The sequence below is a fragment of the Primulina huaijiensis genome, chromosome 9, assembly GCF_012295235.1.
Source record: "Primulina huaijiensis isolate GDHJ02 chromosome 9, ASM1229523v2, whole genome shotgun sequence".
Classification (NCBI taxonomy): domain Eukaryota; kingdom Viridiplantae; phylum Streptophyta; class Magnoliopsida; order Lamiales; family Gesneriaceae; genus Primulina; species Primulina huaijiensis.
Genome location: NC_133314.1, coordinates 15,110,702 through 15,125,523, shown reverse-complemented (window position 1 = coordinate 15,125,523; position 14,822 = coordinate 15,110,702). Strand labels below are relative to the sequence as shown.

Sequence of the window (14,822 nt, the reverse complement as noted above, 5' to 3'; positions counted from 1 at the left end):
CTAAACAGATTCGTGATTATGATATAATATATATTGAGAAACTGGAGATATTCACGTCTGATATCTGATATTAGATACAAGATCCATAAGTATTACTGAAAGATATAGATCTATGCAAAAATATATAAATATTTATAAAGAAAAATTGGTCAAAAGATAAAAAAATTTGTTGATATTCGTTAAGAATATTTATATAAGATCCAAGATTTAACAATATTCTTGAAGAATATTAATTTAATAATATAAGATTTAAAATTGTCTATATTCCTAAAGAAGGTGATTAAAGCTCTAAGATCTATCGATAGAAAATGTATGATGTATTATTTGTCACTATTTTATTATGTATAATAACTTCATGTTTAATGATGAACTGCATAGACTGTTCGATAAAATATATATATGAATATTTGACAGTGAGACCACAATGTTTGAAAGAGAATATAGGGAAATGAGACCACCACAACGTCATCAATCGAAAAAAAAATAAATTGTAAATCCAGTGAATTGATATCATCGTCTATATTAAATATCGATGATTATGGTAGTTTATGCACGATCATGGCAGTGAATTGAGCTTTAAACATTAACGTATTTCTCATCAACTGTCAACGATTTTCAATTCCATGTTTCATTGCATGTTATTCTTATGTTAACTAATATGCTTATATTATGTTTTTTAATGCTATCGTACATCATCGTATTTAATTCTTCTGATAAATTATTAAATCATGGCATAACCACGTGAATCTGAGTAATTATCCATATTTTGTTTTCTTTTAACCTAATTTTATTTAATGAAACGTTAATTTATATATATATTAATGTTTATTTATTGATTAATATTATAAGATTTTAAGATTTGAAATAAAGACAAATCACATTAAGAAAATAATTGATTTCNTTTTCTTCCGCTGCCATTTTGAATATCAAACTTTGTTTATCGGTTTAATTATGAATGAGGCATTTTGATTATTTAAAAAAGAAAATTTTTAATTTTTCCGCAAATTTTCAAGCAAGGATTCATAGGCCTTCACAAAAAAATATAATGTGGAATGACATTCATGAGAGACCGAATGTCGTTATTTAAGGTAAAAGATCTACTTGGTACATGTAAGAATTTGAAAAGGTACGTTCAATTTCTCAATTTCAATATCTAAGTTATAATATTTTGTTTATTTAAGAGAAATAAAAGACAATTATTCAAAGTTGTCTAATTAATGTGATGCATTCTATAAGATGAATGTGATAATGCCAATTAACACAATTGATATCAAAGAAGAATTCATTATCTCAAATGAGAGATAAATTATAAAATTGACACAAAATATTGAGATATACATTAAGCCCGATATAAATTTTGTGAAGGCCGATGATATCTACCCAAATTATATTTTCATCGTATGTTGATATGAATATATTAAGGATCTAGAAGATCGTTTGATTGACGATGAAAAAAGATTATATGCTTGATATAATAAAATAGTGATAAACATTGACGTATATAGATTTGTGAATCCAATGTCAAAATTGATTTGGTATAAATAGTATATTACAAATCAATAGTTTTAGAAGAGCTAATATTCTCAAAAGTGTCATCGATAAAAATATTTTAAGAGTTTAGCATAATTGATTGGGTTGAGCATTAAAATTATATAAATAGTTAAGAAATTATTGATAGTGCACAAAGATGTTAATGATGAAGCCAAAAGTTCCTGGATCGATAAATATGAAGATTTTTGAATCAAATATCCAGAAAATTTTATTAATTCTTATTTATGGCATATCAAATTTGATATCACTATCATAAGCTCAAGTTGGTAGAAATTCTCATATTATCTGGAATGAATAAATAATGTGGGCCCATGAATCGCGACTTGATGTTTGTGAAAATACGTTTTGAGAAAAATTTTCAGAATATATATTCAAGACAAACTTGATTAAAAGAAAGAATATTAATATCAATTTTATGATTATAAATACGTTGATTTAGTTGATTTATTCTACCTCTAATCAACTATTGAAAACATTGATTTTGATAATAAATTCATCATATTTTGGGGATATCTGAAATATATGTTGTATTTATTATGCCAACTGATAATGCGTTATGTGCGACAAATGCACTAGAGTAAATCTTTGAAGAGATTGTAGATATGTTGGAAATAATTTGAATCTTATGATAAAATATTTTGAGCAATGAGATTTTCATGATGCAATTTTTCATTTGTTATTATTGTAAAACGATATTTTCAACATTGAGGGAGAGTAAATAGAAGCTAAAAAAATATTTCTGAGATCGATCCAAATGTAATATAAAGTGAACATGAAGTTCCAAATTTAAATATCAAAATATGTTAATTGATCTTGAGTATAAGATCGATTATACTATTTAGCTTCATTAATGTTCTAGTTAAACAATGTATACAACTCGTCTGAAGCGACGAAGAACCCTTTTAAAAAAATGAATGAATATTTCAATGTTAAAAGAATAATGAAGGCTAGTCGTTATGAAAGAAATTGATGTCTTGCAGGACACATCTATATTACTTGCAATTAAACATAAAATACGCTAAAAGCATGATCGACCAAATATTTTTTTAATGAACCCAATTTGGATAGTGTTATTCATGAAGAATAACAAGTATATTAAAAGATGATATTTCACATATTATTTGGGATCAAAATGATATAATTATTAACGTGTTTTTGCTATAATAAAAAATGATGATTATCTTGAAATACAATTTGTAATCATTGTCAATAAAAATGATGGACAAATGATATGTGAAATATGAGCACACTTTAGCTCAGAGTTTCTAACCCAAAGTCAGTTATGAGAAAATATTTTCAGTTGTCATGAATTAGTTAATTTGACAGTGATATGTATAGAAAATCCTCTTAGGATTTGATGTGTCAAATTGATTTAGATTCAACGTCCAAAACTATTATTTCAATAAAACATGTCATTATACAAATTAAAATGATCGTGATACATGTGATACTTTCAGCTTAGTACTCTTGAAAAGTTTATTAAAAATGGACAAATAATTGAAATAAAAATTTGTAATAAAATATTGGGAAAAATGAAATTCTGTCTACGATTATAGATTGAACATTTTCTAGAAGAATATATGTACATAAGTTAGAACACATAGAAAATGTACAAAAATACTTTTATAAGTTGCATCAATTTGTGGTTCTTTGACCATTTGATGCTCAAAATATCATTTTCGCCAACTTGAAATATGAAGAAAATTTATTTGTTCTTGAAGTACCATCTATAGGAATTTATATGTCATCATATTTCACAAATTACAATAGTGATGTATATATTTTCTCCAAAGAAGACAGTGACAACCAGAAAGACACATAACTGATTTTATTTGCAATATTATATAGACTATTGATATACATAAAGAGATTATAAACTACTGAAGATAATATGACCATCTTTTTACAAAATTATCACATGCGTTGTACAAGTGTGGAATACGAAGAGTTGATGATTTCAAGTGATTCTTGCAATAGAAGGAACAATCAAAGTTGTAGTTTTTTCCTCGTCTATTATTTTTCCCACGTGACTTTTCATAACTATGTTTTTAACGAGACAATTAACAATTAACGAGAGATGTCGTACTCTTTTTTTCACTAGGATTTTGTCCCACTGGGTTTTTCCTAGCAAGGTTTTAACGAGGCGCATCTACCGCTTGGAAGACATTCAAAGAAAGTATTTATTGATGTACTCTTCTTCTTTCGTTCGGATTTTTCCCAATGAGTTTTATTGACAAGGTTTTAACGAGGCAAAATTAAGTCCCGATGAAGTTTATAATCATACATCTTGCAAAATGGATATTTGACGAATCGATTGTTTGTGCAAATAATCATTTAAGGGAGAATGTTATAAATATATTCTTATGGTAGATAATTATCTTATTTAGTTAGATGAGTAATCAAGATAAATATGACAAGATAATATCTGTAAAGATTTGTATATTGTAATCTTCTCCTATAAATATGATGATTGTGTTCAATGAAAATTACACCTGAGTATTGAGTCATTCTCTCTTTTCTTTTATGAATTCTTTCTACTCATCTCTCTTTCTTTTATGGTTTATAACATACATATTTTTATATAATAAATAAATTAACTTTTTATATAGTATTTTGTTTGTTAAGTAATTTTTATATGAAAATTTAAACAATTATACTAAAAATAAGTAAATTTAGTGATTATTTTTAAAAGATTTTTATAATTTACTTAATAAAAAACTATTGTAAAATGATCTCAAAGGTCAATTTTGTGAGACATATATTAAATTTGGTCCACTCATCCAAAAGTATTACTTTTTATACCAAAAGTTTTACTTTTTATTGTAAAAATTGGCATGGTGGACATGTCTCATGAAAAAAAATCCGTAAAACCATATCACAAGAGACATACTCCTTTCTTAACTGGAATAATTTTTTTCTATTTATAAATTTATAGTGTTCGATTAATTTTTTTAATTAGAAATTACGTGATTATTTTGTGACCTTATTATCATGATACCAAAGTGACTGTTCTATATTTCTATCTACAGTAAAACATCTATAAATTAATTACCTCTCTAAAATAATATTTTTATCGGTCCTGACTTGTGTAAGTGCACTAACTTAATAATTTTGATAATTAATAAGATAATAAACTTTTGGAAGACCTTTATATAAATATATGATCTCGTGAATATCATAAATTAATAATTCTCTAAAAATACAAAACATAATTAGGATAATTTAGTACAATAATACAATATGATTCTATCCTTGTTTGTTTTTTCTTGAAATTCAAATCTAGTTGGATTTCGTCTCTAAATTTCTTGTTGCATCCAAAAGCTCTGGTGTTGCATTCTCTATCTGCAACAAAAAAATTGTAAAGAATTGTTGTCGCTATTAGTGATTACTTTCGTTTAATAGGTTGTAGAGGTATGATATCATCCTAAGCTTCATCCTCAACATGATTTTCAATTACATTAGCCACAATTTCTTCTAAGCTCTGGACTTGAACATTCATTATTTTCACTTAGATAATCCAATAGGTGGTTGACATCCATTTTATTTGATCGGTAACCAAGATCATTAACCATTCTCTTAAGTTCATGAATTCCTTTTTCGATAGTTGCTTCATTTAAATTCCTCGAGACTACTTCATCTTCTAACCGAATTTTGTAGTGTAGGAAACAATTTTCTGTTGTTTCTTTCTGAACATTTATTGTCCAATATGAAACTTCAAGGCTGATGGCATCTAAAATATTAGTCTTTTTAACTCATAGCCTTCCAAATCATACTGTAAAATCTCCTACGGTAGTGTATCTTTGAAAGATCTTATTATCCCAGCGTCACGAGGTTGGACTTTTGATGTCATGTTGGGTGGCAAAAAAAAAATAACTCAAACATTTCGTAGCCTTTCAAATGAATCCAATTGATATTGTATATAAAACATATAAAGTTTTTCTGATATGTCATCTAAGATGTGCAATAAAAATCATACACAAAATCTAAGAAAATACTACGGTGTCTCGATCTCGTCATCGTCGTAATCGTCGTGGCCATCGTCATCACCATCGTCATGTCCATCATCGTCGTCGTCGTGGCCCAAGTCATGTGATGACATGATATACTTATGTGAGTAACCGTGTCCATGCAACGATCTACGGTCGTGTGATTGTCTGGTGACAAAGCGGCCGATGTGTGACGTATCTGCTGGGAAGCGGTCGAGCTGTGATCCTCTTTCTATGAAGTGGCCGCTATGGGAGGAGCTGCATGGATGGGAGGCTCTGTAATATGGCTGAAAGGGTAGCTGCATAGGTGCTCCTTGAGATATGCCAGCAACCAGTAGACGTACTTGCTCTTCCAAAGAGGACATTTGAGTCCTCAACAACATGTTCTCTTTTTTTGACTCCTCGAACTCCTTCTTCGACTGCTCGAACTCCCTCACTAGTAAGTCCGACTGTGCTGTTTCTACTGTCAAATCCTCCCTCAATTTCTAGGTCTCCTGACTCATAGCTACCATCGAAACCCCAGCCTTACTAGAACCTCCACGTTGACGTGGAGCCATCTCCTCAAGATAAATCGGGGAAGCCATCTATCTACAACAATACATCCGCCCTTTTTTCGGCCCACCTATCACCCACTTGAACATTGTGTTGACCTCATGTGTACTAGGAGCTTCCGGAATGGTCCCATCCTCGTATGGGGTCAACGACTCAGTGATATATGTCTCCATAACTTCCAGCGGGTAGGGATGTAAACGAACCAAACCGTTTGTGAGCTATTCGAAGCTCGATTCGATAAAAGCTCGTTTGAGCTCGTTTAATGAGGCTCGTTAAGATAAACAAACCAAACTCAAGCTTTACAGTACTCGGCTCGTTTGGTAAGTTCATGAGTAATCTTTTAGATGAAAAAATAATAATTTTGATATTTGATTTATTGATTTTGCATATTATTTATGAAAATATATAGAAAAATATATTAAATTTATTTATTATAATAAATTTACAAATTTTAATAAGAATAATATATTTTTCTTTAAATATATAATTTACTTTTTAATTAATTTAATGAAAATTTAAATGTATAATTCATATTTATTAAGCTTGTTTAGGCTCGATAAAAGCTTGAATAAGCTCGTGAGCCATGCATATATTCGTTAAATAAAGCTCGAGCTCGGCTCGATTATAAACGAACCAAGCTCAAACATTCAAGAGTTCGGCTCGGCTCGACTCGATTACATCCCTACCAGCGGGGTATAATATAATTTCTATTATTTATTTGAATTAAAAATAATTTTAAACTGTTACATTTGATTACTTAAATAAATTTTGAAAATGAAACTTACATTCACACGTCGTGATCACTCGTAAACGAACATCCTATCTGCATGCCTATGTGTGTGGACGTACAACTCCCATGACGTAGGGTCTCGTCTATGCTGTCGACGATGCATTCAAAATTGAATAATAATAACATTAATATAATTATATATTGTTAAATTATAATTATAAGATGTCGAAATATGTAACGTTGAAAATAAACTAATTATATACCAGAGTATCTCCATGCTCAAGATATGATCTCGAGCCTGCAATATGCTTGGTCGTGCCAGTCCCTGGGCCTGCGGGCTCGATGTTTCTGTTTTCCTTGTTCTTGGAAGCCCTCGCTTTCCAATCTTCAATTTCCCAAACAGCATCCCAAGTCGCCCATTGTTCCTCGCTCACTGTCTGAGGATGCCGCCAAGAAGTTCTCTACGAATGTATGGTGTGGCGGTAAAGGTTACCACGCGATCTGTACCATAAATCTCTGATCGCCTCGTCATCTGCATCGGTCCACCTATATATTTCAGCAAAATTTGAATTAACATATATAAACATTGACCACTTAAACCTAACAAAAGTTAATAAGTAAAAAATTAAAAAGTAAAGTTTCAATATTATAGTACTTATGACGAACTCATCCCAATACCACTTCCTCTGCTCAGGTGTGACATACTTCCACGAATGGCCACTAAGACAGGTCTGTAATGCGAATCTAGAAGTCATGTATCTCGACACCTTTCCATTATCTGGCGTAATTCTGTTGCACATAATTGAAATAATTCTTATAAGAAAGTATCAAACACCAACATATTTACTAACATAAGAAATTATTTTAATAATTTATTTAACATAATGAAACAACTTACACGTCATTCTGTACTGAGATAGTCATTCGGTTATCCGCATCCGAGTTGCCAATCTGCTGTGAAGTCATGTCTGCTATATACCTATTAATGGGAAGTAAAAAAACTGCATGCCAAAATATATGCTTATTATAAACATAAAACTTATATTGCAGTTCAGAAAATGAAATATTTACATCTCAAATATTACATTAAATAAATTAAACATAAGAAACCACATGAGTAAAGCATTATTACACTAAGAAATACATGATATGTTGACAGTAAACAAGGACGTAAAGAAAAAGGGCTTCATAACACTAGTCATTGTCGCTGCCGTTGTTCAACACATCGTCGCTTGAAACTCGAACATCATTTCTGTCACTGTCACTACTGTTCAAAGCAAGATCAATATCGTAAAGAATCGTGACATCGACCAGATCTTGCGATGTCAACAAGAATTGAGTTTTGATGGCCTGATTTTGGTTTTTGTTGTTTTGATAAGCATCTGTTGTTGCATCGGCTACATTTACACTTGATTCCATATCTGTGACATATGCTCTTATTCTTAAATTGCTCACGAACAACCAATCTGAATTTGCTATTTTCAGAAGGTGTAATCATTTGTAGTTCCCTAAGAACGTTCGAAACACGGTACGAAGAAGACGGAGATTCAAGATTAATATTTGGATATGACGGACGAACATATTTTCCCCATGAAAATACCAACAGTAATAATCAGGTAAAAATCCATATCGTCCTAAGTGTACTTTAACTGTATCATCAGTTAAATAAATTTTGTTTTGACATTTCTTGCGATTGCACGAGCAACGCACATTGCCATTTAATAAGCACTCTAGATGACTCAAGGAAAATGCAGCGAATGACTCTACACCAGGACAATACTCCTGGGTTAATAACTCATTCTCCAACCTACGATACATCCAAGTTCTATCGTTGCAATCCATTTTAGCCTACAATAAATTGACAATAGCTTTGTTGATTTGGAACTAAATTTTATTGTTAGCGTTTTAAACAAAATTTATAACATATATTATTTACCTTTAAAAAACAATTCGCTAATAATAATACACGAAAGATCAGTAATTTATCTTGATACATGAAGTAGGGGGTAAAACCAGTTTACAAAGTGTATTTTCTATATACAATATGAAGATCTAACATACAATTAAATAATACATAAATTAAATAATCTAACATAGAGTTATACAATTTCACATGCATCTTAACAATAAAATATGTAAATGACATGAAATATTTATACCGAGTCTACACACATAACACAAATGCTAAAAAAAAATTATACTATATATAGATACAAATACATATAATACATGTAAACATCCTTATCCATGTCTGGAAAATTTAGTTGGTTTGTTGCTAGGTAACCCATCCTTCTGCTAAGTTAGCCGAAAGGTACTCTGATGATCGCTTGATTGTGGAATGATCTCTTTTATACTCACATGATGCTTCACATATTTGATCTGTCATGGTTTATTTCTGGACACCTTTTAGATGAGAAGCCGTTCTTAGAAAATATTATTAATTTTGAATGAGTTGAATTGACGTTACGTTCTTTACAAATAATAGACCTACTGTATATATAGATTTTTAATGAAACTAAGATATGGAAACAATTAAAATATAGAAATCTTGATATCAAAATTTTAAAATAATAAATTATTGATTTATCGATTAATTAATCACTCCCTAAATTAATAAAAAAATTTACGGTTTTAACATTATTAATTAATAGAGGTTTTACTGTATTATAGTATAATAATAACATGGTTCTCCTAGTCATTTTCATATTTTAATTAATAATTTACAATTTCACTCCCTTCATCACTGTTCCATGATTTTTCTTATTATTTCATTAAAATTCAATAAAAAAACTGTATCATCTTTAATTTTGAATCAAATGTATCATCCAAGTAAGCAATTACAATGTAGTCACTCATTGTAAAATGTTTGTAGGTCTCTTGTGAGACGGTCTTGTTAGTTATTACTTTTCTCGTGTCCAAATCGTAGCGGAAGTTTTAAAATTTTATTTTGACAATCAAAATGTTTGGATACTCGTATGGTTTAAATTGAATAAACATACATAGGAGGTTTAGTAATATCCACGACCAGTTTACTTGTTCATCTTCTAACTTGCACTAGAAAGTATAGAAGATATTTTGTGTTTGAGATCAAGAAAACAAAATGGTTCAAAACCCTTTTGAGAGCAAAAACAATGGAGACTTTCTCTCCTCTTTTTTTTTTAAGCTTCAGTGATTCAATTTTTTTTTTACCAAAGTAACATGTATATATTTTATTATTATAACTAATAATTGTTTCCTTCATTAATCATATTAATTAAGTTAATGAATTTCAATTAATCCTTGACTCACGAGAATGGCACGGCACACCCATAATCATGCAATATTATTTTTCTTCGTGTGCAAGTTTTTAAATTATAGTATCATGAATATTTACATATTACATAAATCAATACCATATTTTATAAAAACTTAATGGGCTATATTTTAATTCAATTAAAATACAATTTAATTATAAAGTCCATTAAAACTTTAATAAATTAGCATGCTGAGCTTATACTCTTACAAGCCCATGTTTCATGCTCCCATTATATTAATCTCATCATAATCCCGATCGACAATCCAATATCATCGATGTGACAATTTCAACTTGTTTGTTATTATGATGCACATTTTAATTTCGAGATCACCAATGTCTAAATAAGGAGATGCACTCTCTTTGACTGTTTTGGCAGTCATGCTCTCAAATTTTCTATAAGCTTTTATAAATTTTATTTATAAGCTTTTCGATTGATCCTATCAAACTTATTTCTTATAAATTCAACTCATTGAATTTGACCTAGAATTATAATAATTTGTAAACAACATATTCAAGTAAAGAAGTTGTCATTCATTATATCTCAACTTTTTTCAAAATTATTATTCTTACAAATAAAATTTATCTTCTTCTTAATTATTCTTCATATTAGTCTTTTATTAGAGTATTTAATTTTTTTGCTACAATATTTTGTTTGAAATTTGAAAGTAAAAAAAAGGATAAAATAGTGTAAATATCATTTTTTTTTGGTGAGAATGTTATGTTGTTAAATTATTAACTTAGTTTTGAATCTTAATTATTGTTTTATCTATTTTATCTTTATATGTTTTGAACTATATTTTATATTTGAAAATACTATATTGTTGTTGTTTTCAAATAAATTAGAATATATGTTCTAATATTTTTCATAAAAAAAACCGTAAACCGACCGCAACCGCTAAAAACCGTAAGACTGATTCTTCATATAAAACCGTGATTATTTTTTCAAAATACTAACCGACCGCATATGACAATTCGGTTTGAATTTTTAAAAAAAACCGCAAAACCGCACCGTGATCAACCCTACCCGACTACAATGCACTAGCTCCTACACATTTCGCAATTGCATACAACCTTGTCACCTTGTGATTCTCACGGAGTCGGTAAACGAGTCAAAGCACAATCCTAGTTTGTAGAGCCTCAGTGTTGTCCCGGGTCGTAAGGACTAATTATGTACAATCACAACCACAGACTTTTCATTTCGATGAATGATAACCACTTGAAAAGTCTAATGGAGGGTTGTTTGGTACAATCTTCGTATGATTACTCATCTGCATGATTGGACATCTTTATGTCCTTATCATGAAACACGGTACACAACATCACAAATGCTAGTCTCGATCTCAAGCGACATTTATCCTTGTTTTAGGCGGCTGAGTAGACTAGGAACGAATTTAGAATATACAGTGTTTACAAATGAGTTTTAAGATCAAATTACGATTCATTTGTATTAAAGTATAATCAAAGAATTTATTTTATGCTGATTGCATGGGTATACAGATAAAGTAAAATGAAATTATAAAAAATTAAATTATATTAAAATAAAGATTGTTTATTACACTTGAGTCAATAAATTCCCAACTCAACCGTTCGCTTGCAGGGCATCTACTCTAACAATCTCCCACTTTCCCTAGAGCCAACTAACCATAAACTTTAATCTCATTCTTTCGCAATGCTTTTCAATCAATGGTCCTGGCAAGGGCTTCATAAATGGATCAACAATGTTATCTGCAGAGACGACTCTTTCGACTGATATATCTCCTCTTCCCAAAATCTCCACCATGATGTGGAATTTTCTCAGTATATGTTTGGATCGCTGATGCGACATTGGTTCATTTGCTTGTGCAACGGAACCAGTGTTGTCGCAGTACACCAGGACTGGATCAACTCCATTAGGAATAACGTCCACCTCTTGTACGAAATTCCTCATTCAAACTGCCTCTTTGTCAGCAGCACGTACCGGACGAAGTAGTCATCAAATAAACATACTCATACCTCGAATAGTCATCAGTAAAGGTAATGAAGTAGGATTGTTCATATTTTATGCTAACACTTAGCGGGCCACAAATGTCTGTGTGGATCAAATCCAGTAGACCATGTGCACGTTCTACGTTTTCCTTAAAGGGAGCCTTAGTCATTTTTCCTTTTAGAGAAGACTCACAAGTAGGTAGAGAATTTATGTCTGACAAATCAAACATGCTTTTTCCCACTAGTTTGTGCATTCTTCTTTGGGAAATGTGACCTAGTGTAGCGTGCCATATTTGTGTGGGATTTGGATCATCTAACTTTCTTTTGTTTGTTGTTATTTTCTTTTGTGCTTAGATATTGTTCAACGGAATATCTTTCATTTTCAAGTTATAGAGATCGTTCATTAATTCATCGGTTCCTATCAAATATTCATTCTCGTAAATATTGCAAACACCTTTAGCAAAAACTCAAGAATAATCATCTCTATCAGGCATAGAAATAGAAATAATGTTTTTAATCAATTCAGGAACATATAAAAGTCTCCCAAAAGTAAATTAAAATTATTGTTCAAATTCAAAGTAATGTCTCCAATAGCAGTTGCATCAACTCTTGCTCCATTCCCCAATCTTTGAAATGACTCGCCATCTCTAAGTCTCTTGCTTTTTGCCATCACCTGCAAATCATTACATAGATAAAAACCACATCCGGTATCCAATATCCAAGAAGATAAATTAATTGAGACATTTACTTCAATGTAAAACATACCATGGCCATAACGCTTCTGGGCAAGATATTTCGTGCAGTTACGCCTCCAATGTCCAGGCTTGTTGTAGTGGAAACAGACATGTTCTGACTGGTCGGGCTTTGAGGGCCCTTTAGTGAGTTTCTCGTATGGCTTCTTGTTGGACTTGTTCTTCTTTGGTGGGGCAGAACGTTTCTTGCATTTATTTTGGGCTCCTTTTTCGTACCGGACGATGAGCCCACTAGAAGAACATTCTTTTCTTTCTTGATTGTCGACTCATAAGTAGTAAGCATATTGACCAACTCTTCAAGGGTGGCCTCGAGCTTATTCATATTAAATTGAACCACAAATCCATCGAATGAGGGGACAGTGACAGAAGAAGAATATCAGTCGAGAGCTCACTAGGAATAACCACGTCGAGTCCTACTAACTTCTCGATGAGCCTAATCATCCTAACACCATGCTCATGGACCGAAGTCCCATCTCGCAAGCGTGTATTCATGAGTTCTTTAACAGTAGCATGTCTCTCTGAGCGAGTTTGTACACCATCCAATTCTTTAAAACTGAATTTCTCAAGTGTTCTCAAAGTCGATGTTAACGTCGAAAATCAATCTTCTTCATACTGAATTCCTCAGCTATTTATAGGCTTCCATTGGTAACAATGAATGCATTAAATGATTCATATACGTTTGAATTGTTCTATCTGAGTGTGTCAACATTCTTATGACAATAGTACGATGTCGCAGTCTGATATGCGGCGCTCCTACTGTTAGTTACAATATGTTGTGTACGATTTGTCGGTTGTTGACTGAGCTAACTGATGATGTGTCAAACTGATATCAGTTGTTCGATTTATGACTTATCAGTTGAACTGACTTAATGCAACCTGTTCAGTTCTAACTGATATATCAGTTGACTTTACTGATTCAGTTATCTTTGTTCAGTTCAATTTCATTCGATCATTTAATTTATTAATCTTCAGTTCAGATGACTTCAGTTTGAATTACTTCAGTTCGAGTAGGTTCGGTTATATGACATCAATTCAGTTGGCTTCAGTTCAGCTAATCAGTTCTGCAAATTTGTCAAACTCTGAAACCTTTAATTCTAACAACAAGGACTATAATTTATTGTGAGTTTTTGTTCTATTTTGTTATAGCATCTTCTATATCTGTGAATCTGAACAACATTCCAGTTCTTAATGGCTCAAACTTCAAGAAATGGAAAGAGCATGTTATGATAATACTCGGCTACATGGATTTGGACTATGCGCTAAGGAAATATCGCCCTGCACCTTGGACCAGTTCAGGAACTGCTGATCAAAAGGATTCTTTGGAAAAGTGGGAACCATCAAATCGCATGAGCCTGATAATTATGAAACATTCCATTCCAGCTACTACAAAGGGAATTCCTAAAGAAAATGATGCCAAAAAATTCCTTACTCAAATAGCAGATCCTTTCACTGCACACGAAAAGGTCGAGACAAGTACTACTTTGACTAAACTTGTCTCAATGCGGTACAAAGAGAAAGAGAAAATAAGGAAGTACATAATGGGAATGTCAAGTCTTGTGACTCGACTAAAAACATTCAAGTTGGAATTGTTGGAAGACATAGTCGTGCATTTAGTATTGATCTCTCTGCTTGCATAATTTAATCAATTCAAATAAGTTATAATACGCAGAAGGAAAAATGGACTTTGAATGAGCTTATTGCACAGTGCGACCAAGAGGAGGAGAGAATGAAACAAGATGTGATTGAAAGTGCCTACTTTGCATCTAACTATCAAGGTAATTGTATCAATAAGAAAAAGAAATAAATTAATAAAGAAGGTAACTTTAGGACTTTACATTATATGGAGTAACAGAAACAAAATAAAGTAATCACTTATTTCTTTTGCTAAAAGAACCGATGGGCATGTGAAGAAGAAATGATTGCCTAAGGATCCGGTTGCCAATTGATGATGAAAGATACATCTTCTGGAAAATGGCAATAAGACTGTTGGT

General features: G+C 31.2%; 1 protein-coding gene across 1 annotated transcript; it reads left to right on the top strand.

The window, feature by feature from the left end:
• Positions 1 to 13,558: 13,558 nt before the first annotated feature.
• On the top strand, positions 13,559 to 14,468 carry LOC140983902 (uncharacterized). The gene is made up of 2 exons (XM_073451057.1): positions 13,559 to 13,589; positions 13,978 to 14,468. Exons 1-2 carry the CDS (start codon positions 13,559 to 13,561, stop codon positions 14,466 to 14,468), a joined length of 522 nt encoding a protein of 173 aa, XP_073307158.1.
• Positions 14,469 to 14,822: the final 354 nt, after the last annotated feature.

Coding starts and splice junctions, on each gene's coding strand:
- LOC140983902 (XM_073451057.1), top strand. CDS start 13,559: ATGTCGCAGTCTGATATGCGGCGCTCCTACT. Junction 13,590..13,977: donor TGATATGCGGCGCTCCTACT/GTTAGTTACAAT, acceptor ATTTTGTTATAG/CATCTTCTATATCTGTGAAT.